We start from the raw sequence: 21,947 nt of genomic DNA, 5'->3' as shown, positions 1-21,947 counted from the left end.
CCACCATGCCCGGCTCCTCCAAGAATATTACCCCGAGTCTACCGCCTGTCACTACCATACCCCCAGCATCACAGTTGCTGGCTTCCCTGGTGGAGGACATGGCTCTGGGTGTGCCCACACATCTCTCTAGGCATCTAGTCTGGCCGGTCTGATTTGGAGTCTTTTTTTTTTCTTGTAGAAACGGTGGGGTGGGGGGGGTCTCACTACGTTGCCAGGGCTGCTCTCGAACCCTCGGCCTCAAGCAGTTCTCCCACGTCAGTCTCCCAGAGCACTGGGATTAAAGGCATGAGCCACTGCAACCGGCCCTGATTTGGAGTCTTGAAACCTGAATTCTCTGCCTGGCGCTGGGTCTTGCTCCCATGTGGGTGAGAGACACCAGCTGTGGGGTGAAGAGGGTCCTGAGGTACCTGTTCTGGCTCCTATGCTGGAGGAAAGGTGTATTCCTGGCCCCATCTGTCTTAGCCCTATGGGAAAGAGCTGCCACCAAATCTCTGTAGCTCCCAGACCCCAAACTAGCCTTCAAGTCAATCAGGCCCAGGAGGTCCTCAGGCCTGTCTGCAATGGCCCCTGTCCATGTGGTCCCTGGAACATCTACATCTGTGGTCCAAAACCACAGATGAGTGTGCATTGGAATCACCTGCACTGCTTGTTAAGCCTCACCAACTCATAGCTGGACCCTACACAGTCCCCACCAACTCATAGCTGGACCCTACACAGTCCCCACCCAACACAGCTGGCCCCACGCAGCTGGCAACAGCTGGGGCTGGGGGAGGGAGTGCTGAATGCTGGGCTTGCAGATCTGCGCTGGATAGTGCCCCCATGGTGCCGACGCCCTGAACGGATGCTAACAGTCAGCTCCATCCCAGCTCTGGCCCCGCCCCATCTGCACTTTTTTTTTTTTTTCTTATTTATTTATTTTTGGAGACAGAGTCTCACTCTGTTGTCCAGGCTGGAGTGCAGTGGTACAATCTGTGCTCACTGCAACCTCCACCTCCCGGGTTCAAGGGATCCTCTGGCTAAGGCCTTCCTAGTAGCTGGGACTACAGGCATGTGCCACTATGCCTGGCTGATTTTTGTGTTTTTAGTAGAGATGAGGTTTCAGCATGTTGGCCAGGCTGGTCTCAAACTCCTGACCTCAGGTGATCCACCTGCCTCAGCCTCTCAAAGTGCTGGGATTACAGGTGTGAGCCATTGTGCCTGGCCCCCATTTGCACTTTGAGTAGGCTCCCAGGTGAGGCTGGTGCTGGTGGTCCGGGTACCATGTTTTGAGAACCGGTCAGATAAAATATCCCTGTTAATCCAGATCATCCCCCAGGAAGCAGACTCCAAACGCGCTGGGGAGTGAGGTGCAGCAACAGTGAAGGAAGCTATTCAGCAAAGGCTTCTGTGGCTGCCCACTCCCCGCCAGAGCTGACAGCCCGCAGCCTCCACTCCTGGTGCTCCGGAAGCTCTCCTCTGCCCAGGCTCAGGTTCAGGCTCAGGGAGAGGGGAGGCGCTGGGATTGGAAGCTTCAGCCACACTCACCTCCCCCTACCCTGCGGCTCTCACAGAGAGGGCAGGGAGGGGGATGAGAACGCCACCCAGCTGACCTCCTTGTTTCCTGTTCCCAGTGTCCTGCCAAGACGGGTCACTGACCTCTCCCCACAGCCTCTGCCAGCCAGGAGGAGGAACACATATAGGAGTGAGTAGAATCCAACCCACCGTCTTCCTGCTCCCTCCCCCTCCCCTGGCTAACGATGCTTCTAGTTTCCAGAACCCAGGGGGAGGTGTAAGGTCGAGACTTGCTGCCTGCCAGAGAGGGAGGAGAGTGTGGGCCCCCTTGGCACAGCTGTGGTTGAGAAGTAAACACCTATCCAGACCTGTGACATTTGGACCCCTGTCCATTTTGGGAGCACCTGGCTGAGACCCTCCTTTGTCCCTCCCCAAGCTCTCCAGGGTAAAGCTGGCAGCTCCCACCAGGGAGAGCTCACCCAGCATTCCCTATAGCATCCCGACACAACCTGTGTGCAATGCCCCAGTGACACAGGGCGGGTCTCACTGCAGTGCAGCTGAAGGTGGTGGGTACACTGACTCCAGGACAAGGAAGTTAAGAACTGGGGCTCTGGATTCCCCAGGTAAAAGCACCAGATGGAGAAGCTTGCCTTCCCCTTACCACCTCCACCCAACCCAGCTCTGGCCACATGGCCTTCTCCCGCTGGCCTGCTGAGGCTGGTCTCTGTAGCCCAGATGTGTCATGGGGACCTGGGGAACCCACTTACCGGAACTTTGTGCATCAGGGCCATCTCAGTGGGCTGGTACACACTGGTCAGCAGCTGCCCGTTGTATCCGCTGTATGGTGACACCGGCCTCTTAGCTAGAAGGAAAAGCAGGAACAGTTTGAAGATCCCAGGGCTCTCAGCTCCCTTCCCCACCTCCCACAAGCCAAGCAAGGCTCTCTGGGGGCAGGGAAGAGGTAAAGGGGGCAGGCCAACCCTGGCATAGTCTCTAACCCAGGAGTGGCCAACTTGGGGGTGAGGTTGTGAACACGGGGGCCCCCTCCCAAGCCTAGCGCCCCTTTGTACAGATGCATGGGAGTGAACAACACTGCTGAGCTTCCCTGCACTGTAGACCCCCCAGCCCCTGACGCAACAGCTCACAAAATGCTCTGTCAGCAACCTCCACATCCCCATCCGCCCTCCGGGGCCAGAGGCCAAGAGGACACATGGGCCTTCGGCCGCCTTCCAAGATGGCCAGCCTCCAGCTCTGCCTGTCACCACGGGCCAGCTGCCAGGCACAGAGGTAAATACATCTGAGAGCCCTCGGCCTAAGCCTGTTCATGTCCTCCCAGGGCCGACCTGGGCGCCCCTTCCCCACTACACCAACCCAGAGCCTGGCCAGGGAGCCTTAACGCACGTCCCAGCCTGTGGCCCCCTGGCAAGTTTCCAGAACTATTTTTAGCTCCAGGGCTACTTCCTTGTGCCTTTGGGGTGTTGGTTTCCCGATGTGTTCCGCCCTGCTGGGTACTCCCAGGGTGTTTGAGGAGGGCTGCTGACCCACCCCGGGGCATCGGAGCAGGCCTTGCTGTGAGGACAGCACAGCGGACGTCTGGCTCCGGCAAGGCTGACGGTCCTGCAGCTCTGAGGGACCGCAACCTATATAGGGTTTCCTAAGTGCTGGGCCTGGGCTCACGCTATTGATTTTTCCATTTAGAAAAAAAAAAAGGAAGTAAAAACTCAGCCCGAAGGTTGAGAACCATTTGGCCCCGACCGGCATTCGGTGTGGGGGCGGGGCCTGAGGCTCCTCCCAGCACTTGTCTGTAAGCCCCACCTCTCTGGTGGGTTTTGCCAATTCCACCCCCCATGCACACCGTGCGTGTGACAGGGGCCACCCAGGGGTGAGGCCAGCACCTCAGCCCAGGTGGGCAGATCAAAGATCAAGTGCCCGGCAGGACAATGGTCATCTCTTTCTCCAAAGCAGGGATTATGAGGATTTCACAGTGTGTAGAAGAGAAAGGAATGTCTCTGATTCTGGAACTTCCACTGCCTGACTCTGACCTCCCGGCAGAGACCCCAGAGCCGGTGCTTGTTAACCGGGCAGTTAAGAAAGTCTGAAGCCCCCAGGCCTCCAGATCAGCACAGTCTGGGGGCAGGGTCAGGACTTTGAGATGGTACCCCCAAATTTCCAGGTCATGTCAGATGAGGGGCTGCAGCCAGCAGGCTGAGGAAGAGCAGGTGGGATGCGTGCAATGGGCCACATCGGTAAGGGGATTAGCACAGGGGCTGGCACAGAGCAGGTGCTGAGGAAATGCTAGTGGGCTGTACAGCTAACAAGGGCGCTGCTGAGACCACTGAGCGGCACCCCAAATACTTTTATTAAAAAGAGAAAAAGGCCAGGTGCAGCGGCTCACACCTGTAATCCCAGCACTTTGGGATGCCGAGGCAGGCGGATCACTTGAGGTTAGCAGTTCAAGACCAGCCTGGCCAACAGAGTGAAATCCCGTCTCTACTAAAAATACAAAAATTAGCCAGGTGTGGTGGCACGTGCCTGTAATCCCAGCTACTTGGGAGGCTGAGGCAGGAGAATATCTTGAGCCCGGGAGGCGGAGGTTGCAGTGAGCCAAGATCACACCACTGTACTCCAGCCTGGGTGACAGAGCGAGACTCCGCCTCAAAAAATAAAAAAATAAAAAATAAAAAAAAGAGAAAAAAATTACCCGAAAAATACTTCCTTTTAAAGAAAACTAAGGTGATTATGGATACATACATAATAGAAAAACAAGTTCTGGAAGGATAGTATTAGTAAAATATGTAAAATAATAGACACGCACACACAGCAAATAGCTAATTCTTCAAGAGTGCTTTTCATGGGCCGGGCACTAAGTAATTTTTTTTTTTTTGAGATCATCCAGGCTGGAATGTGGTGGCGCAATCACGGCTCACTGAAGCCTCAACCTCCTGGGCTCAGGCAATCCTCCTGCCTCAGCCTCCTGAGGAGCTGGGACCATAAGCATGCACTACCACACCTGGCTAATTTTTGAAATTATTTGTAGAGACGGGGCCTCACTATGTTGTCCAGGCCGGTCTCAAACTCCTAGGCTCAAGCTCCACTCACCTCAGCCTCCCAAAGTGCTGGGATTACAGGTGTGAGCCATGGCGCCCAGCCGGCACTAATTAATTCAATCCTCACAAGAACCCTATGAAATAGGTACTGACATTATCCCCATTTTACAAATGGAGAAACAGAGGCACATAGATATTATATCAGTCAATAGTGGTCACTTCTGGGGAAGGAACAGGATGGGACGGGTAGGACTGGGGAGGCAGCTGGGGAAAATTTCATTTTATCTGTAATGTTTGAAATTTTACAGTGAGAATGTATGCATGAATTATATGAATATAGAAAAAAAATCTTATTTATTTATTTATTTTGAGATGGAGTCTTGCTCTGTCACCCAGGCTGGAGTGTAGTGGCTCGATTTTGGCTCACTGCAACCTCTGCCTCCCAGGTTCAAGTGATTCTCCTGCCTCAGCCTCCCGAGTAGCTGAGATCACAGGCATGAGCCAGCACACCCAGCTAATTTTTTTGGATTTCTAGTAGAGACGGGGTTTCACCATGTGGATCAGGCTGGTCTCGAACTCCTCGTCTCAAGTGATCCACCCGCCTTGGCCTCCCAAAGTGCTAGGATTACAGGCATGATCTACCATGCCCAACTGAAAAAAAAAAATCTTTAATTAAATGGAATTTACAGACACTTAGGCAGAAAACTACAGAAAACCTCAAAAACTTTCCATTTTGCTCAAGAGACTGGCTCCCTGTCCTGCAGTAAAAGACATGGGATGGAGAAAGGGGCCACTGGGGGCATCCACAGAGACCCACCTGCAGCCGGCTCATCCATGGAAAAGGCCTTGTTCTCCACGAACATGCTCTGACCCTTCTGCTCTTTCAGGATGGTCTCATAGCCCACGCCCCGGGTGGGGTACATGTCCCCCTGGTAGCTTTGCTCTGGGCTGGACTTGGTCACCTGGGAGACCTCGGGGATGACGTAGAAGAGGGCGAAGGCCCAGGCATTGGCGGCGAGGGCGATGGCCAGCGTGGGGTCATCCCAAGTGGGACTGTTGTGCTGCTTGTTGCCGTAAGTATACATGACGATCCACACCACCCATATGGCAACGGAGGTGGCTGTGGTGAGGAGCACAAAGACCCCATGCTTACGCCAGCGCTTGAAGCGGCCACACAGGGCGGGCCAGGCCCCCAGGAAGGCGCCCAGCAGCAGCAGCATGACGTAGATGAGTGCCATGACAAAGTCCATGTTGGCGATGGCACAGGGGGAGGCCACGGCCCAGCCTGCGCTGCGGTTGCCCTGAGGCCCGCCCTCGCCACTGCCCCGAACCAGGGTGATGATCAGCCACTCTGTATTGATGATGACCTCCACCAGGGTCAGCAGCAGAGCCACAGTGAAGATCACCCAGCCCCGGGGCCCGTGGTTCTTCCGGGCCAGGAAGTTGAGGGCAAAGACGTGAGCCGCCAGACAAGAGAAGCAGATGGCGAACAGAACCCCAAAGAGGAAGCGCCGAGAGGCACAGGTGGAGAAGTCGGGCTTCACCACACAGGCAAACACGAGGCAGAAGAGGCCCAGGGTCCCCAGAAGGAAGAATACCTGGGTCCCCAGCAGGCTCCGTTTCTTGGTGTCCTGCACAAAGGGGAGGCTGGCCACCAGAATGATGGTGAGCACAAACGTGGTGACAATGCCCGCCCCAGCCACGGCCTCCAGGACGATGCCCCACGCCCCAGAGCGGTCACACAGGTTGTAGTACAGGGGGTTGAGGCCTTGGCTGCAGCCGGGTGGGACATGGCCCTGGGCCCGGGCCCCTGGGAACAGGAAGAGAGGCAGTCCCAGGCACATCACCAAGGCTCTGTGGATGGCCATCCTGGCTCCCAGGCCAGGCTCTGGTTGGGTCCCTAGAGACAGAAGGAAAAGGGACAAAATTAGTCCTCCAAGGTCAGACTCCAATATACATGGTGCTGCTTCCCCCATCCTAAACCCAGGCAGACAGTGCTAGCTGCTGACCGTGAGGCTCTCTGGACCTCAGAATCCTTCTTAACATAGAACCCCTGAGAGGCATTTCAACTGGCCAGAGAGGCAAATGAGATGAAGCCCATTTGTCAGCCCTATTCCTAGCCATGGCAAAAGAAAAACTTGTCATTGAATTTTCAGCTCCCTCCCTTCCACCAAACATAACCTGGGTTCAGATATTCCCTGAGCTCTGGCGGCTACAGTGGAGGATGAAGGGGCTTGTGAACAAGTCAAGACCAAGCATACCACCCACCCAGTACCTCCTCTCTGCCCTGGGACTTTCAGGCTTCAGGAGGTCAGCTGCTATGCCCCTAAACTCCATTCCTGTGAGGCCTAAATCCACAGCCAGTCAGCTATGTGTTCATTCATTCATTCATTCATTCATTCAATAGACTTAACAAGCAGCTGCAGCAGGCATAACCAACAGCCAGGAAAAATGAAGAGACAGTCATTTTCCCACTTTTAGTGCCAAGTCTCCAGTTCAGAATCCTCCATTTTTTGCCTAGCTCGGAAGCGGAAGTCAAGGGTGAAATAAACGAAGTCCCCAGCTAAGGAGTTAATGACTTAATGCAAAAATTTTCCTTCGGAGCATTAACATTTTAAAAGTAAGAACCAGGCAAGGGCAATGCAAAACCCAAAGGAATTAATCTTTAATAGAAGACTTTAAGACGTCGTAGCTAGAAGGCAAGAAAATTAGCTTTTATTAACACCAGCAAGGTAATTTTCACTCCATCTACTCACTGCTGCTCTAACAAATGCCACAGATCTGTGCCAGAGAAGAAAACCAAATTCCTGCTCCCAATACCAATTGGATTTTCCCGCGTGAAGTGGAGGTAATGGATTTAACAGGTTAAGAAATATTAAAGACCAAATCAATGCGTTTTTTTCCAATCAAAAGTTTTAAATGTACTTGGAGGAAACCTAACACTGAAAATTTAAATGCTGCTGGGCACGGTGGTTCATGCCTATAATCCCAGCACTTTGGGAGGTCAAGGTGAACAGATTGCTAGAGTCCAGGAGTTTGAGACCAGCCTGGGCAACATGGTGAAACCCCGTCTCTACAAAAAATACAAAAATTAGCAGCTGGGTGCAGTGGCTCACGCCTGTAATCCCAGCACTTTAGGAGGCCAAGACTGGTGGATCACTTGAGGTCAGGAGTTCGAGGCCAGCCTGGCCAAAATGGTGAAACCCCGTCTCTACTAAAAATACAAAAATTAGCCGGGCGTGGAGGTGCACGCCTATAATACCAGCTATTCAGGAGGCTGAGGCAGGAGAATTGCTTGAGCCCAGGAGGTGGAAGTTGCAGTGAGCCAAGACTGCGCCATTGCACTCCAACCTGATCAATAGAGTGAGACTCTGTATGAAAACAAACAACAACAACAACAAATATATATATATATATGAATTAGCAGAGAGTGTGGTGGCATGCACCTGTAGTCTGAGCTACTTGGGAGGCTGAGGTTAGAGGATCATCTGAGCCCAGGGGATCGAGGCTGCAGTGAGCTGCGATTGCACCACTGCACTGCAGCCTGGGCAACAGAGCGAGACTGTTTCCAAAAAAAAGAAAGAAAAGAAAAGAAAGAGAAAATTTAAATGCTTAAAGAAACAGGTTATACGTTTCAAAATTCTACGAATGCAGGTAGTCCACATTTAAGTCACCCCACGTGTTCAAATAACTAGTTGTAACCCAGCTTCATCAGGAACTCTCTGGGAAAACAGCAACCAAGCTTTCCTGGTCTGACAGTGACCACTAGTGGCTGGCAGGGGAATGGCATTATCTAACTCTATTCTGTGAGGCTGCCACCCTTTTTCCTTTTTTAGGGGGATTGTGAGGTTGTTTATACATGGTTTACCTCCTTACTGTTTTCTACCATTCCTGGCTACTTAATTTCTAATAGGCAAACAAAAGCCCTAAATCCCACAGTTGATAGAAATTGTCCCTCTTTTCAACACAGAAGCAAAAAAAAAAAAAAAAAAAAAAAAAAATTCTGTCCATAACTGTTATGTGAAAGAACACTTACTAAATCAGGGGCAATGCAACTCATAAAATTAAGTGAAATGGACACAATAAAGAGGATCCATTTTCAAAGTCCCTTCAAATAGTCTCCATGCCACTTGAAAATATTTAGGTCGTCTTAGCCATCTCAGCTACCTCATCTTTCAATTAAGCTTGCTTAAGATTAACTCTTAAAATTAACTATCTCATGTAAATGTACTGTTGTTTTCCTAAATAACTGGCGTTCTAATGGCTAGTTTCTCTTTACTTCTAATGCAGGACTTAAATAAGCTTCTGTAGGGGACTTTGTAAATCAATAAAGCACCAACTGCATTTTATTTACAAGTGCTGGAAAGAGGAGTAAGAGAGGGCTAAGAGGTAAGGAGTAGGCTGGGTGCGGTGGCTCATGCTGTAATCCCAGCACTTTTGGCGGGCAGATCACGAGGTCAGGAGTTCCAGACCAGCCTGACCAACATGCTGAAACCACGTCTCTACTAAAAATACAAAAATTAGCCAGGTGTGGTGGCGTGCGCCTGTAATCCCAGCTACTCAGGAGGCTGAGGCAGAAGAATCCCTTGAACCCGGGAGGCAGAAGATTGCAGTGAGGCGAGATTGCGCCACTGCACTCCAGCCTGGGTGACAGAGCGAGACTCCATCTCAAAAACCAAAAACAACAACAACAACAACAACAACAACAACAACAAATAAGGGAAGGCGTAATATGGACCCACTCCTGGGAGATAATTTATGGATAACAACAAGCTGTGGGATCCTAAATGTTCAACTTCATCTTGGGCTCCACAGCCAAACCAGCCAGAACTTGGGCTTGAAGCTGGACGTAGGGAAGAGAACCCTCAGAACTGCCACTTAGACTCCGGACACCTGCACTTTCAAGGGCTTTTCACCCCACCTCCCTCGGCCAGGGCCCAGTTTAGAACAGGCAATTACTCCAAATCAGCAAATATTGACTGTGCGCCTGGGAAGGAAAGGCCCTGTTGTTCCCAGAGCTGTGGAAAATACAAACATGAACAAACGTAGTCCCTGACTTGATGGCATTTAAAATCTATCAAGAGAGATAAGGTAGGTACTCACAAAAATTACACAAGGAAGAATATGATTAAGGGCCACACAATGGAATTTACCTGCAGGAGAGAGACAGGGGCTACAGGAACACAGAAGAGAAACAGGCAGAGTAGAGAAAGACTGTTCCGCAGAGTTTTACTCAGAATCTAATAAAAAAAAATACCAGGTCCCAGACACTGCCAAGAGACAGGGACACCCAGAAGCTAAGCCCTGAAGAATGTGAGGAAGGGCTGAGCAGGTTAAGGGAACAAGGAGACAGACGTGCAAGGCAGAAAAGATGGTGTGAATCAAAGCCCTTTGAGCCCAAGTCCAGAGCAAGTTAAAAAAGAATTCAGTTTGCCAAGTATCAGCTGAGTTTGCAAAGGGAGGCTGCAGCTGCTGGCTGACACATTGGAAATGCTACAGGGGTGGGGCTGGGGGCATTATTCTAAAGGCAACAGGCAGCCACTGAAGGCTGCTTTTAGCATCATGGGGGCATAGCCAGGGTTGTGCTTTTAGGAAAAGAGTCTGGCAAAAATGCACAGGCAATCAATTTGTTGGGGGGCACATTCATCCCAGTTTAAAGGTCAAGGCCAAAGGTAAAGCCATAATGGCCAGCTCTGAAAGATCCTTTCCAAAAAACAATCGAAGGACTGGTTGGATGGTGGAGGTGGGGAAAAAGGATACTAAAGCCCATACTACAAGTTCAAATCTAACAGGCATGTCATTACAGAAAACCAAGCCAGGGACCAATGCCACTCATTCTTCTTGATCCATCTTGCCCTAGATATACTTGCCTGTATCCTGCTGGCTCCCAGAAGCCCACAGGCACTTGGGCCAGGGTCAGGAAAGCTTCACAGCTCTCTGTCCCTAAGCCCCCACCTCCAGTTTCCCCCTGATTTTGTGGTTGGTGACCAGCAACTTCCTTCTGCACCTGACCCTTCAAGTCTTGCTTCTCCTGCCAACCCCCTCAATATAGAAACTTTCAAGGAATGAGAGAGGAGCCTGTACCTGCCCCTAACCGCATCCAGGTACCATGCTGCTGCCCAGCAGCCAGGCTGCTGCTTTTAGTAAGTTGCTGAGTAACTTAATAGCCTCAGAGGAAACAACCTGGTCCCATCCTGAAATACCTTATTTCTCTGGTTCCCCCAGAAATGGAAGGGCAGGTGGGAAGACAGAAATACATGGACTCAGGTGGGAAACCTGGGCTTTCTGGGCGTGGCTCTCATCCACTGCCTAGGACAGGGACCCTCACAGAGTTAAAGAGAAGCTCAGAAGAGCACAGCTCCAGCCCTCTGATGCCGGGAGTGCACATTCAGCCAATGCCTTTTTTTTTTCTTTTTTTTGAGACGGAGTCGCGCTCTGTCGCCCAGGCTGGAGTGCAGTGGCGTGATCTCGGCTCACTGCAAGCTCCGCCTCCCAGGTTCACGCCATTCTCCTGCCTCAGCCTCCGGAGTAGCTGGGACTACAGGCGCCCGCCACCACGCCCGGCTAATTTTTTCTATTTTTAGTAGAGACGGGGTTTCACCGTGTTTAGCCAGGATGGTCTCAATCTCCTGACCTCGTGATCCGCCCGCTTCGGCCTCCCAAAGTGCTGGGATTACAGGCGTGAGCCACTGCGCCCAGCCTTTTTTTTTTCTTGAGACGAAGCTTCACTCTTGTTGCCCAGACTGGAGTGCAATGGCATGATCTCGGCTCACTGCAACCTCCAACTCCCAGGTTCAAGCAATTCTCCTGCCTCAGTCTCCCGAGTAGCTGGGATTACAGGTGCCCACCACCATGCCCAACTAATTTTTGTATTTTTAGTAGAGACAGGGTTTCACTATGTTGGCCAGGCTGGTCTCGAACTCCTGACCTCAGGTGATCTACCTATCTCAGCCTCTCAAAGTGCTGGGATTACAAGTGTGAGCCACCGTTCCCGGCCCAATGCCACCTTTTAAGATGGTGGCTAAGGGACTGACAAGATGGACTCAGCTCTGGTCAGAGGCTTTTCCTCAGGACCCTGGAGGAAACTTCTGCCTCCTGTGGGTCCCCAGACCCTGCACTAAGACTGAGCCTTCTGATCCCTGAACGTTCAAATCATGTCCGTGTCTCCCCTCCAGGGCTGTAAGGTCTTTGAAGCTGGTGAACAAGACTTCTAGAATCCACTGCCACAGCTGGTGCTGTGCCTGAACACAGTGGGCATTTGGAAGTCACCTCTGGATGGTCCCAGGTGCATTTCTCCACACCCAGGGTTGTCCCCTCCATGTTGGAGTTGCATCTTCTGCTTAAAGATTCTCAGAGGGTTCAAGGAGGGGGGTAGGAGGGGGACCTCCTTCCGCCCTGAGTCTCCCCCACCCCACAGCTGAAGCCCAGCTCCAGCCTCAGATTATTTTCTGGACAAAAGGGCCTTTTGCTTCACTTCCCTGGAATCAGTTGTACAAATATTTTTAATCGCATCCGAAATCGGCCTTTCCCCAGGCTCAGCCACCCGGCCCCCAGCTCTCCTGTGAGTCAGTGCAGTCCAGTTGCTGAACCTCCCTCCTCCCTCCTTCTCTCTCCAGGGGGCGCAGAGGCCTGGTGGGCTCAGAGGCTCAGAGGCCCAAGCAGCCCTGACTGGTTTCCCCCAGCAACAAGTGGCTTCATCCAGCAAACGGGGAGACAGCCAGGCCTTCTCACCTCTCCAGAGCAAAAACTCCCTTCCTCGCTCCAGCATCATCCACACACAAGCCTGAGACCCCCTCCACCCACCAGGGCAAAGAATACCGTACTGGAAAGAGAGCTCCAGCGTGTCACAGGGCCAACCAAACTCAACATTGACCCATGGCCAATGGCTGTCTTCAAGGGTGCTGTGACCAGGGCACTCTCCAGGGAGGTTCCCCCAGGGATACCACAGAGCACCTGCCTTCCTCCCATCCCACACACTCAAGAGCCTATAGGGAAAGACGATGGCCCGACTGACAGCCTTCCTGCCTCCACTCCTATCCGTCTCTCCCAGTCCCTGGTTAGGTCCCACTGTCTCACCCCTCTGTGCAGGGCGCTCAGGCGTTTACCCCATCGATAAGAAGGCGCACAGGAGACGCCTGTGCCTGGAAGGAGCGGCCTCAGTGTGTAGGTTGGTGGGGGGTGGGTTGGGGTTCCTCGAACCTCAGCCTAGACACCCCACCCCTATCCTCCTGCCCCTGCCCCGCACCAAGACCAGGTATTTGGGCCAAAATGCCCTGAGCTCTCTGAGACTTGGAAATCTTCAAGGGTCTGCTCTGGAATGTCACTCTGGAATGCACCCCACCCCCCAAGGCACTCCCTCCCCCAGTCCAGTTGAAGGCACAGGGGTGGGGGGCCGGCGGGGAGAGGAAGCTCCAGGAGCACAAAACCCTACTTCAACAGTCTCCTCTCCCGGGCTTTAGGATCTTGATCGTGGAGTTTGTTAAGTGATTGGGTCTTCCTGCGTGTTAACACTGCGGGCCTGGGGATGGAGGTGCAAAGGACGCTGGAAAAGCCAGCCGGGAGTGGGGGTTCGGGATCTAGGGGCCAGGCTACCAGAAGGGGAGGCGCTTCGATAGTCTGAATTTCCAAACTTCCCTCAGGGGGGTTCTGAACCCTCTCGTCCCTACTTGGGTCGACGGTACTGGGGTCTACACCTGCGCTCCCTGGGTGGCTGGAATGGGGAGCAAGGGAACCAGTCACTCTCTCCCATTTTTAGGGCCACAGAAACCTGCCCTCCAAATCCACAGTAGCAGGCGGCGGAGAGGACGCCGACCCACGAGAGAGAGTGACCGCGGACTCCCACCGAGAGGCAGGCGGTGGAGAGGCTCCTCTTGGAGACCTCGATTATGGAGTCGTTTCCCCTCCCTCCAGCCCGAGCCGCAGCGCCGGGCTCCCCCACCCCCCAGTCCCCAGCCGGCTCGGGTTTGAAAACTTTCAGCGACCGAGCGGAGTTGGCGCGGCGTCCCCAGCCCGCAGGATGTCCAGCCCCCCCGCCTCTGCCCTCGCCCACTCCCCGCCGTCCCGACCCGACTCTTCCGGGCGGCGGAGCGGGAAGGCAGCAGCCCTTACCTGGGACTCGCCGCCGGCCCCGCTCCAGCGCAGCGTTTGGGGCCAACTCCAGCCCCAGGCGGGGGGCGGGCGGGGGTGGGAGGGACGCGGCGCGGGGCGCTGGGCCAGGCCCGGTCCTGGCTGGGATGGCGGGGCCCGGGCTGGGACGCAGGGCCTGCCTCTCCCTGGGACCGAGGCTGAGCCAGGCGCGCTGGGTTGCTCGCTCTCGCGCGGGCCTGTCCGCAGGCAGGGCTCCTTGCTTTCGGCGAGGGTGGGCTGGCGCCTGCATCACCGTTACATCACCTCCATTCAGGGCGCTAATCGGGCGCCCGCAGCGCTCCAGGTACGTGCGCTCCGTTTACACAGGAACAAAGCCTGCCCGGCCCTCCCCGCCCCGACTCACCTCCAGGCTGAGCCGACTCGTACTTTCCGGCTGGTGAGGGAGATGGGAGTTTCTGGCCCTGCCGGCGTGTGGGTTGTTGCTGTTGACTGCCACGCCCCCGCAAGCGGGCGCGCGCACACTCACGCGCACTCACTTTCTGGGCTCGGCCTTCGCCGGGGCAAGCGGTGTGGGGGTGCAGCCCTGCGCACCCCCCACCGCGTCTTCCAGAGAGCGCGCCTACGGACACGCGCGGGGCTACCTTGGCGCGTCTCCGTGGGGGACACCTAGCCTTTGTCACCTTCGTCCTGGCCCTCCCGTGAGACACACTTCAGGCACAGTTCGCTGGGAGCGGGCCGGAGCGAGGCGCACACTCAAGGCAGAGTCCGTCTTTGTCACGCCTTCTGCGCCCCCTCCCCTCCCCAACTTGCACACGTGGACACACCGCACACCGAGGTTCGCCTTTTGCACGCACGGTGCTTCTCTGGGACCTCCACCAGTCACCAAGCGTACGTGGGATCGTCACCAAGCGCTCCTCTCACGCGTGGGCCGAGTCCAGACCACTCTGGACCGTAGGCAAAGGTCCCCCTCGGCCCGACTACCCCGCGCCCGGGTTTCCTGTGACCGTTCCAGGTTCTGCCCAACTCGGAGCGCGCGCTCCCCTCCCGGCGTCCCCGTTCCCTGCTCCGACTTGTCCTAATTAGCCTTCACGGTTTTGTTCCCCGAGGTACAGTGTTTAGCGCGACCCCCTGGGTCTCTGCGCTCCGGGACACGTTGGCTCTGACTCCGAGTCCGTCCCCTCCAGACTCCGAGTCCGTCCTTTCCAGGAGGTCAGGTTCCCACCAGCCCCACCCCCCACTCCCTGTTCCGGGGTGGATCTGTGGGTTGCCACCCTTTCCCCTCCGGCCCCAGGAATCTGCTGAAGCTGGACCGCAGAAATTGGGAAGCGAATCCAGGCTGGGACTTATCCAGCCCGATAAACAAGAGATTTTCCGGCCGCCTTCCCCCGGGGCTGCTGGCCTCGCGGGGGATGGGGTGCGCAGTCCTGGGGGCCCGCAGCGAGGCCTAGTTAGCCCGCGCCAGAGGCCCGTAGGGGCTGAGGCGCACGGAGGAGGGAGAGGTTGTTGGGCCTGGCCAGGGCCCTGGAGACGCGGAGGGAGGGCAGGGCGCCGAGTCTCGGGGTGCCGGTTCTCATGACGCCGAATTGCCTGGGGGATCGCCAGCGGTGCGCCGGTCGGAGCCAGCTGGTGGCGGGGCGGGCGGCCCGGAGTGTTTGCTCAACCCTGAGTGCCCGCGAGGGGGAGGGGAGGCAGCTGGTCACGGGCTAGGGGGTAGCAAGGTGGAGGAGCGGGGGCTGGGAAAGGGGAGGGTATCTCCCGGGCTGCTTGTTTGCGTGCCTGCCGCGGTCTACGACAACCGGGAGTCTAAACTCTATGAATCACCCGGAGTTGCTGGAGCGATAAACCTCAGGCTGGTTCCTCCCCTCGCACACCGGCTTCTCGGACTCCTGGAGGGAATGTTTGCTTAGCGGCCGGAGCTGGCGGTGAGGCCCTGGTTCTCTAGAACCCTGTATCCCTTCCTGGCCTTGCCCTCACGTGCTGGTCTGGGGTGGCGAAGACTGAATTGTTTCAAGTCTCTTCAATATTAAGAAGAGGGGTGCAGTGCTGCTGCTGATCTGTTGCTCACTCCTGGGCTCCCTTCCGTAGCTCCACCTCCCACCCTAAGATTCAGAGGCCCCCATGCCAGGGAGGCAAACGCTTGTAGGGTCCAAGCAGTTGAGTGCCCACGCTAGAAAGGCAAACGGCGGGTGAGACCTAGGCGAGGGGCATCCATGACTGTGGGCTGGGACTAGTTCTCGTGAAGCAGGCAACTAGTGCTGAACACAGTGTGCTGGGAGGGGCCGCTCATTAGCATATGTGAAAAGCCAGCTAAGAGCTAGAGGAAGGTGGAATGGAAATAGTCCCCGAGACTGCTTGTGACCTTAAGAAGCCAAAGATGAATTGTGGATCTGGCAGATCTGTTTCAATTTATTTTCAAGCTTTGGGAATCTCTTTTCCCTACCTAGATTCTCCAAAAAGGCAACTCTTTACCACTCCCTCCCCACTCAGGCGGGGGAAAGGCTGGGGCATCTGAGGCCTGGGCGGAGCAGCGGAGCCCTGCCCACCGCCAGCCCTGCATGGTAGATGGCAGTGGATATGTAGGGAGGTTTCCTGAGAGCTATTTGCTCTTTTTGTGTTCACTCCATCTCACTTCCTGGGCAGGGTCTGCCTTTAAAGGACAAAGCAAGTCCTTTGGGGCAGATGACATGGGCTTCAGCCTTCAGGGTCCCTGTTGGTCTCTGCTCTAGTCCCAGGGGCCTGTGCTGGTCCAGAGTGGGGAGGCAAGAGTTGGAGAAGGCATGAGACCCCTCCACCATGAGTCAGACCCTGGTGGGGGCTGCTGGACACAGCGAGCCTGTGATGCTGGAAGGGAAGTTCTGTGGGAGGTGGCGCTGCTTTCCGAGACTCCAGCCACAGGGTCCTCTGTGCCCCCAAATGTCCTTCACTTTGATTTAATACCCCAGTAGGCGTAGAACCCATTGCAAACTCTGTTTTCACCAAAAACCTACACTCTGAGAAGTGTTCAAAGAGTGCTACTGTTCAAAGAGATCTTGAGGCCCAGCACAGTGACTCACGCCTATAATCCATAATCCCAGCATTTTGGGAGTCCTAGATGGGAGGATCGATTGAGCCCAGGAGTTGGAGACCAGCCTGGGCAACACAGACTTCATCTCTATTGAAACAAACGAAAAAGAAAATAGATATGGGGTCTCACTGTGTTGCTCTGGCTGGTCTCGAACTCTTGAGCTCAAGCGATCTTTCCGCCTCGGCCTCCCAAAGTGCTGGGATTCCAGGTATGAACCACTGCGCTCAGCCTATTTAATTTTTTTTTTTAATATATGAAATAAAAAGGAAAAAAAAAAGATTCTGGATTGCGGAGAAGCATGTCTGTGTCCACCACCCAACTACCTCCACCCCCACCTGAGTTGGATTCCTACTGGCAGAGTGAGAAACCCTTTGTTTGTTGGAAATCTTCCTTCAGAGATGTCTGAGGTCTTGACAAGGCCCAAGGGTGGGAACACCTGTGCCACCTGCCGGCTGTGTGACTTGGGTGAGTTGCCTCATCTCTCTGAGCCCTGCTTTCCTCAACTGTAAAACTGGATGATAACATCACCCCCAGAATGAAGCTGTGTCTGGAATGTTCCTCACACAAACCTGGTGCTTACAGGGAGCCAGCGATCAGCCTCCCCTTTCCTGGCATGATTGTCATTCCCTCTAAGCCTTGACAGGTCTAACAGTTTTTATTTATAATTTAAATTTAAATTAATCAATTATTTTTGAAACAGGATCTCACTCTGTCACCCCAGTTGGAGTGCAGTGGTGCGATCTCGGCTCAGTGCAGCCTCAACTTCCCAGGCTCAAGCAACTCTCCTGCCTCAGCCTCTCGAGTAGCTGGGACTATAGGAGTGCATCATCATGCATGGCTAATTTTTGTATTTTTTTGTAGAGATGGGGTCTCATTATGTTGCCCAGGCTGGTCTGGAACTCCTAGGCTCAAGCAATCCTCCCTCCTTGTCCTCCCAAAGTGCTGGGATTACAGGCATGAGCCACCGTGCCTGGCCTAATGGTTTTTAACCCAAACTCTTGCAGAAGCTGGCATTCTTTCAGTTCTGTTTCACCGTGATTGGAATAGCTTTGCCATGCCATGCTCTGTGTGATGTTCCTTCCACCTCAAACATTTTATGCCTCTTACCATCCTTTTTCTTTGTGACCAAAAAGTTTTAAAAAATCTGCCCTGCCCCAAAGCTCAGCTCCAATGTTCCTTCCTCTGCGAAGCGATCCTCACCTTCTCACAAATGACCCATTGTGAGTTGCCCTATTTACCCACAGCCTGTTACACATTCATTTATTTATCATTTATCCTAGTGTATCATAATTAGCCTTCTAAATTGTTTTTTCTCCAATTACACCGTGCCCTTCTAGAGAGCCAGGGACATGTCTCACTCATCTTGTTTTCCCTGGCATCTGGCACTCAGACGGGTGTGGGTAAATGTTTTCAGTAAATGCTTGTGGAATATCCGTTATTCTGTGGCTGGCCACGGCCGATCTTCCCCCTCACACCAGCAGCCTTGCAAACAGCACCACCCCTGCCCTGCCTCCCGTACCCCACTTTCTGAGAAGCAGGCAAGCCCCAGTGCCTACTGGAGAAGTCACCTGCAATGGGGCTGTAATGCCCTGCATCAGAGGTGAGGGCAGGAGGCCCTGGCACCCCGGCTTTGGGCATGGAGAGGCCTACCCAGGGAGAGCCAGAGGTCAGTTGTGTTGTTTAGAGGGACTTCCCAGTTTGCCTGGGCAGCAGGAGTTCTGGATTGCAGTCTCAGCCTGCAGAATCTCCAACAGGAGCCATTTCCTCCTCCACAGAGTAGAAGGCCTGCTCCCTCTACCTGGGGAGTGGAGAGCACTAGGTCTTGCAGCCAGGCCCCAGTTGGGGAGGAATAGTCCCTCACTGAGCTGAGGGTGGGGCTCCTGCTTCCTGACAAGTTGGGGCCTGGAATCCTGTGCTAGGTGGCTGGGTGCCCTGCAACCCACAGCCGGCTGCTGGTAAACAGTTAGCATTTCACCTCTCCTTGCTCCCAGGCTCATATTAACTGGTTACTGCCCTGGCTGCAGGGTCTGGCCAAATCTCTTTTTCTCTTAGGCTCGTAGGACTTTCTGCTTGGAGCAGCGGGAACTGCCTAGTTTTTTGAAAGGACTCGGGTCCCATCGTGGCCCCTTAAGAAGCAGGAAACCAGGGCCAGGGAGCAGGCGAGTGAAACCCTCATTCACCACAACTGGCTGCCCATGGGTGATCGCTCTGGAAGTGTACCCGGAAGCAGGCCTTGGGCAGAGTCCACTGGAATGTCACCTGATGCTGAACCCTCCCCCATGGCTGCAAAATCTGCTCCTCCCTCATCCCCCTCCCTGCCCAGGGCTCAGTGGCCGCTAACCAACTCCCTGTGGAAGGAGAGAACGGGGTCCCCTGAGCTGCTCTGATCTGGTCAGCCTCCATCCACAGACTGCGCAAATCCTGAGAACCAGACATCAAGGCCAAGGATCCAGGGATCCAGGCCACTCAGTCAGCCCGCCTCTATCAAAATCAAAACGGAAACGTGTAGCCCTCACTGCAATTTGTTCCCCTACCTTCAGGAAGCGTCTCACCCCAATCTGTGAGGGTTTCAGGGGGGAGCATTCCTTCTACCTTGCTGCAGTGGCTACACCAGCCCCCAGAGTGATGGCCCCTGGTGGCAGTCTTCTCCAGTCACCCTGCAAACCCCCATCCAGGGCAGGACCTTCACTGACTTCACCCCAACACCTTTCACTCCTAACACCTTCACTGGCTCCTGGTGCCTTTATGTGAAAGTCCAGGCTCCCTTGCCTGGCATTCAAGGCCTCTGCAACCTGTACCTAGCCTTGACTCCAGCCTCTTCTCCTTCCTGTTCCCCCACAGGAAATGGTCACTCCAGCCTGAGAAGCCTGCTCTGAGTCTGCCTCGCCCCCGCACTTGCCTTCCTGTGACTTCGCTCACATGTCCCGTATTCTCAATCCAGGATGCCTCTCTCCTCCTCTCGACCTCTTGATTCCATCCCCCTTTAAAGCCCTTGGCTCCTCCCAGAGGCTTTTGCTGGTACCCCCCACCCTGTAGTCCTCTTCCTCCCTCTGCTCTCCTGGGATCCCACCTCTGGCATGCATTTGCTACTCTTACATGGCTCTGCCTTAGATGTATCTTTTTCGTTTTTTTCGAGACGGATTCTTACTCTGTTGCCCAGGCTGGAGCACAGTGGTGCAATCTTGGCTCACTGCAACCTCTGCCTCCTGGGTTCAAGCGATTCTCCTGCCTCAGCCTCCCAAGTAACTGGGATTACAGGCGCCCACCACCACACCCAGCTAATTTTTTTTTTTTTGTATTTTTAGTAGAGACAGGGTTTCACTATGTTGGCCAGGCTCGTCTCAAACTCCTCACCTCTGCTGATCCGCCCATGTTGGCCTCCCAAAGTGCTGGGATTATAGGCATGAGCCACCGTGCCCGGCCAGGTGTATCTTACAAACAGAGATCTTGCCTCCCTGGCTCATGATAGGTCTGTAGGGAATGGACTCTGGATTTCATGCCTCTCCACGCCCATGGTCCCCAGCACAGTGCTTTATACATCCAAAAAATGGGCACTACATATCTGTGGGTCGATTGGATTGATTGGCCAAGAGCTGAGAGAGGCTGTCAGCCTTCTATAAGGGGAAAGGAAGGCTCAGGGTCTAGACTTTGCTTTGCTGCTGACGAGAACCCAGTACTCAGATCCCGGGCTCCCTGTGGCTCCCAGAATTCCAGGCGGAAAAGTTCAGAGAGATGCTGGCTAGTTGGATAATACGATACCCATAATAGCTTACCTCTGTATATTGCTGTACAATTTCAAGCACCTTTTATATATATTTGATGCTTACAACCCTATAAGCCTCCATAAGGCAGATGTTATTGTCTCCATCTTATATATTTAAAGACTGAGGTTCATAGAGACTCAGTGGCTAGCTGTGGATTAGAACTATCTTCCTTTAGCCTGCTGGACTTGCACTTCACTGTACCGTGCTCCCCAGTACACTTCTCTTATCTCTTATATAGCCCTGACATTTTCTGCCTTATCGATGGTTATTTCTGTCATGCTTTATGTCCCCAGCCAAGGTATAAGCTCTTGGGAAGGGAAGATGTGTGCCTGACCCATCTTTGTGTTTCCCCTGGGGCTCTGCCTCAATTAATACTTGCAAGGGAATAAATGAATGAAGGAGGACACTGGAAAACACATAACTGTTGTCAAGCCGGAAACGGGCTTGGCCACCCTCCCTTCTTCCAACAATCCCTTCACCTTCATAAGCCAGCTTCAAGACCGCACTGCACGGGGCAATTGCCTGGCCTGTGGCAGGGCTGTGTCTCCCTGCCCACCCATCTTCATTTCCCATCCCTATTCTGCTGGTGGCCACTGGCCTCCTAAAGTCACATCCGCATGGCACACACTGCAGCCTCCCCTACCTGCAGGGCCATTCAGCCCTTTAACACCTTCTCCAGCCACTGCCACCAAAGACTTCAGGAGACCCACTCACTGATGCCACCCTCTTGCCTGGGATTTGAGGCCACCCCTGACTCAGCTGGGGCCCAAGGTAATGGTGGGAGAGCTGCAGGGGAGTCAGACATGCCCCCACTCACCAGAGATGGTGCCTCCAGCAGGGCAGGGCAGGGCCAGCCAGCTGGCTTCTGGGTGGTGTCCAGTCCCAGCTGTCCCCGGCAGTGCTTGGGGCTTGACTCGTCTCGCTCTCCGGAAGCCCAGCTGCGGCGCAGCCCGAGGCTGCCGGGAACCTAGCCGCGCTATTCTGGGAGTGTGATGGAGCCCCAGAAGGCTTGGCAGGGGCTGAAATTTCAGCCCTTTGGTTTCCACGCCATTCTCCTCCCCTCTGATGATATGGCAGAGTTCAATCATTATGCAAAATCCAGAACCACTGATGGTGCGTTTGAGGGTCTTAATAGCAGCTGTGGTTATGCTAAAGTGGGACCTGGGTCTATACTTCAGGCCTCGGATGCAATAGCCTTCATTCTTGCTGTCACTCACATGGCCTTTCGGCATTTTCCTTTGGTTTTATAATTTGTCCTCATGCCCACCCTGATACATTAACCCATTCACAGGCACGAAACAATCCCTCCCAGTTAAACCCAGTGACCAATTTCCTCTGAGGGTCTATTTTCCTATTAAAAAAATTTGTTTTTTTTTTTTAACCACTAGACTATGTGGGATCTCTTTTTTTAATTGAGACTGGATGATTCTGCAGTGTAAGCAATAAAAGAAAGTTGACTTTGGGGGACAAATGATTAGAGCTGTAATCAAACTC

The 21,947-nt window shown here is 54.0% G+C and overlaps 1 protein-coding gene across 7 annotated transcripts in view; it reads right to left on the bottom strand.

Moving 5' to 3' along the window:
- Positions 1–21,367, bottom strand: part of GPRC5C (G protein-coupled receptor class C group 5 member C) — a 34,277-nt gene extending 12,910 nt beyond the window's left edge. For 2 of the 7 annotated variants that reach the window (XM_054670032.2, XM_009433206.4), the window contains exons 1-3: positions 13,647–14,022; positions 5,356–6,438; positions 2,259–2,353 (exon numbers count right to left, since the gene is read on the bottom strand). In XM_054670032.2, coding sequence (XP_054526007.1) covers positions 2,259–2,353; positions 5,356–6,438; positions 13,647–13,914 — 1,446 coding nt within the window. In that variant the 5' untranslated portion in view covers positions 13,915–14,022. Of the gene's footprint in view, positions 1–2,258; positions 2,354–5,355; positions 6,439–13,646; positions 15,286–21,270 lie in introns of those variants that run through there. The other 5 variants (XM_009433203.4, XM_523705.8, XM_009433207.5 and 2 more) reach the window with 5 other exon arrangements.
- Between the last annotated feature and the right edge of the window lie 580 nt (positions 21,368–21,947).

The sequence above is a fragment of the Pan troglodytes genome, chromosome 19 (genome assembly GCF_028858775.2).
Source record: "Pan troglodytes isolate AG18354 chromosome 19, NHGRI_mPanTro3-v2.0_pri, whole genome shotgun sequence".
Classification (NCBI taxonomy): Eukaryota; Metazoa; Chordata; class Mammalia; order Primates; family Hominidae; genus Pan; species Pan troglodytes.
This window is presented reverse-complemented; position numbering and strand designations above follow the sequence as displayed.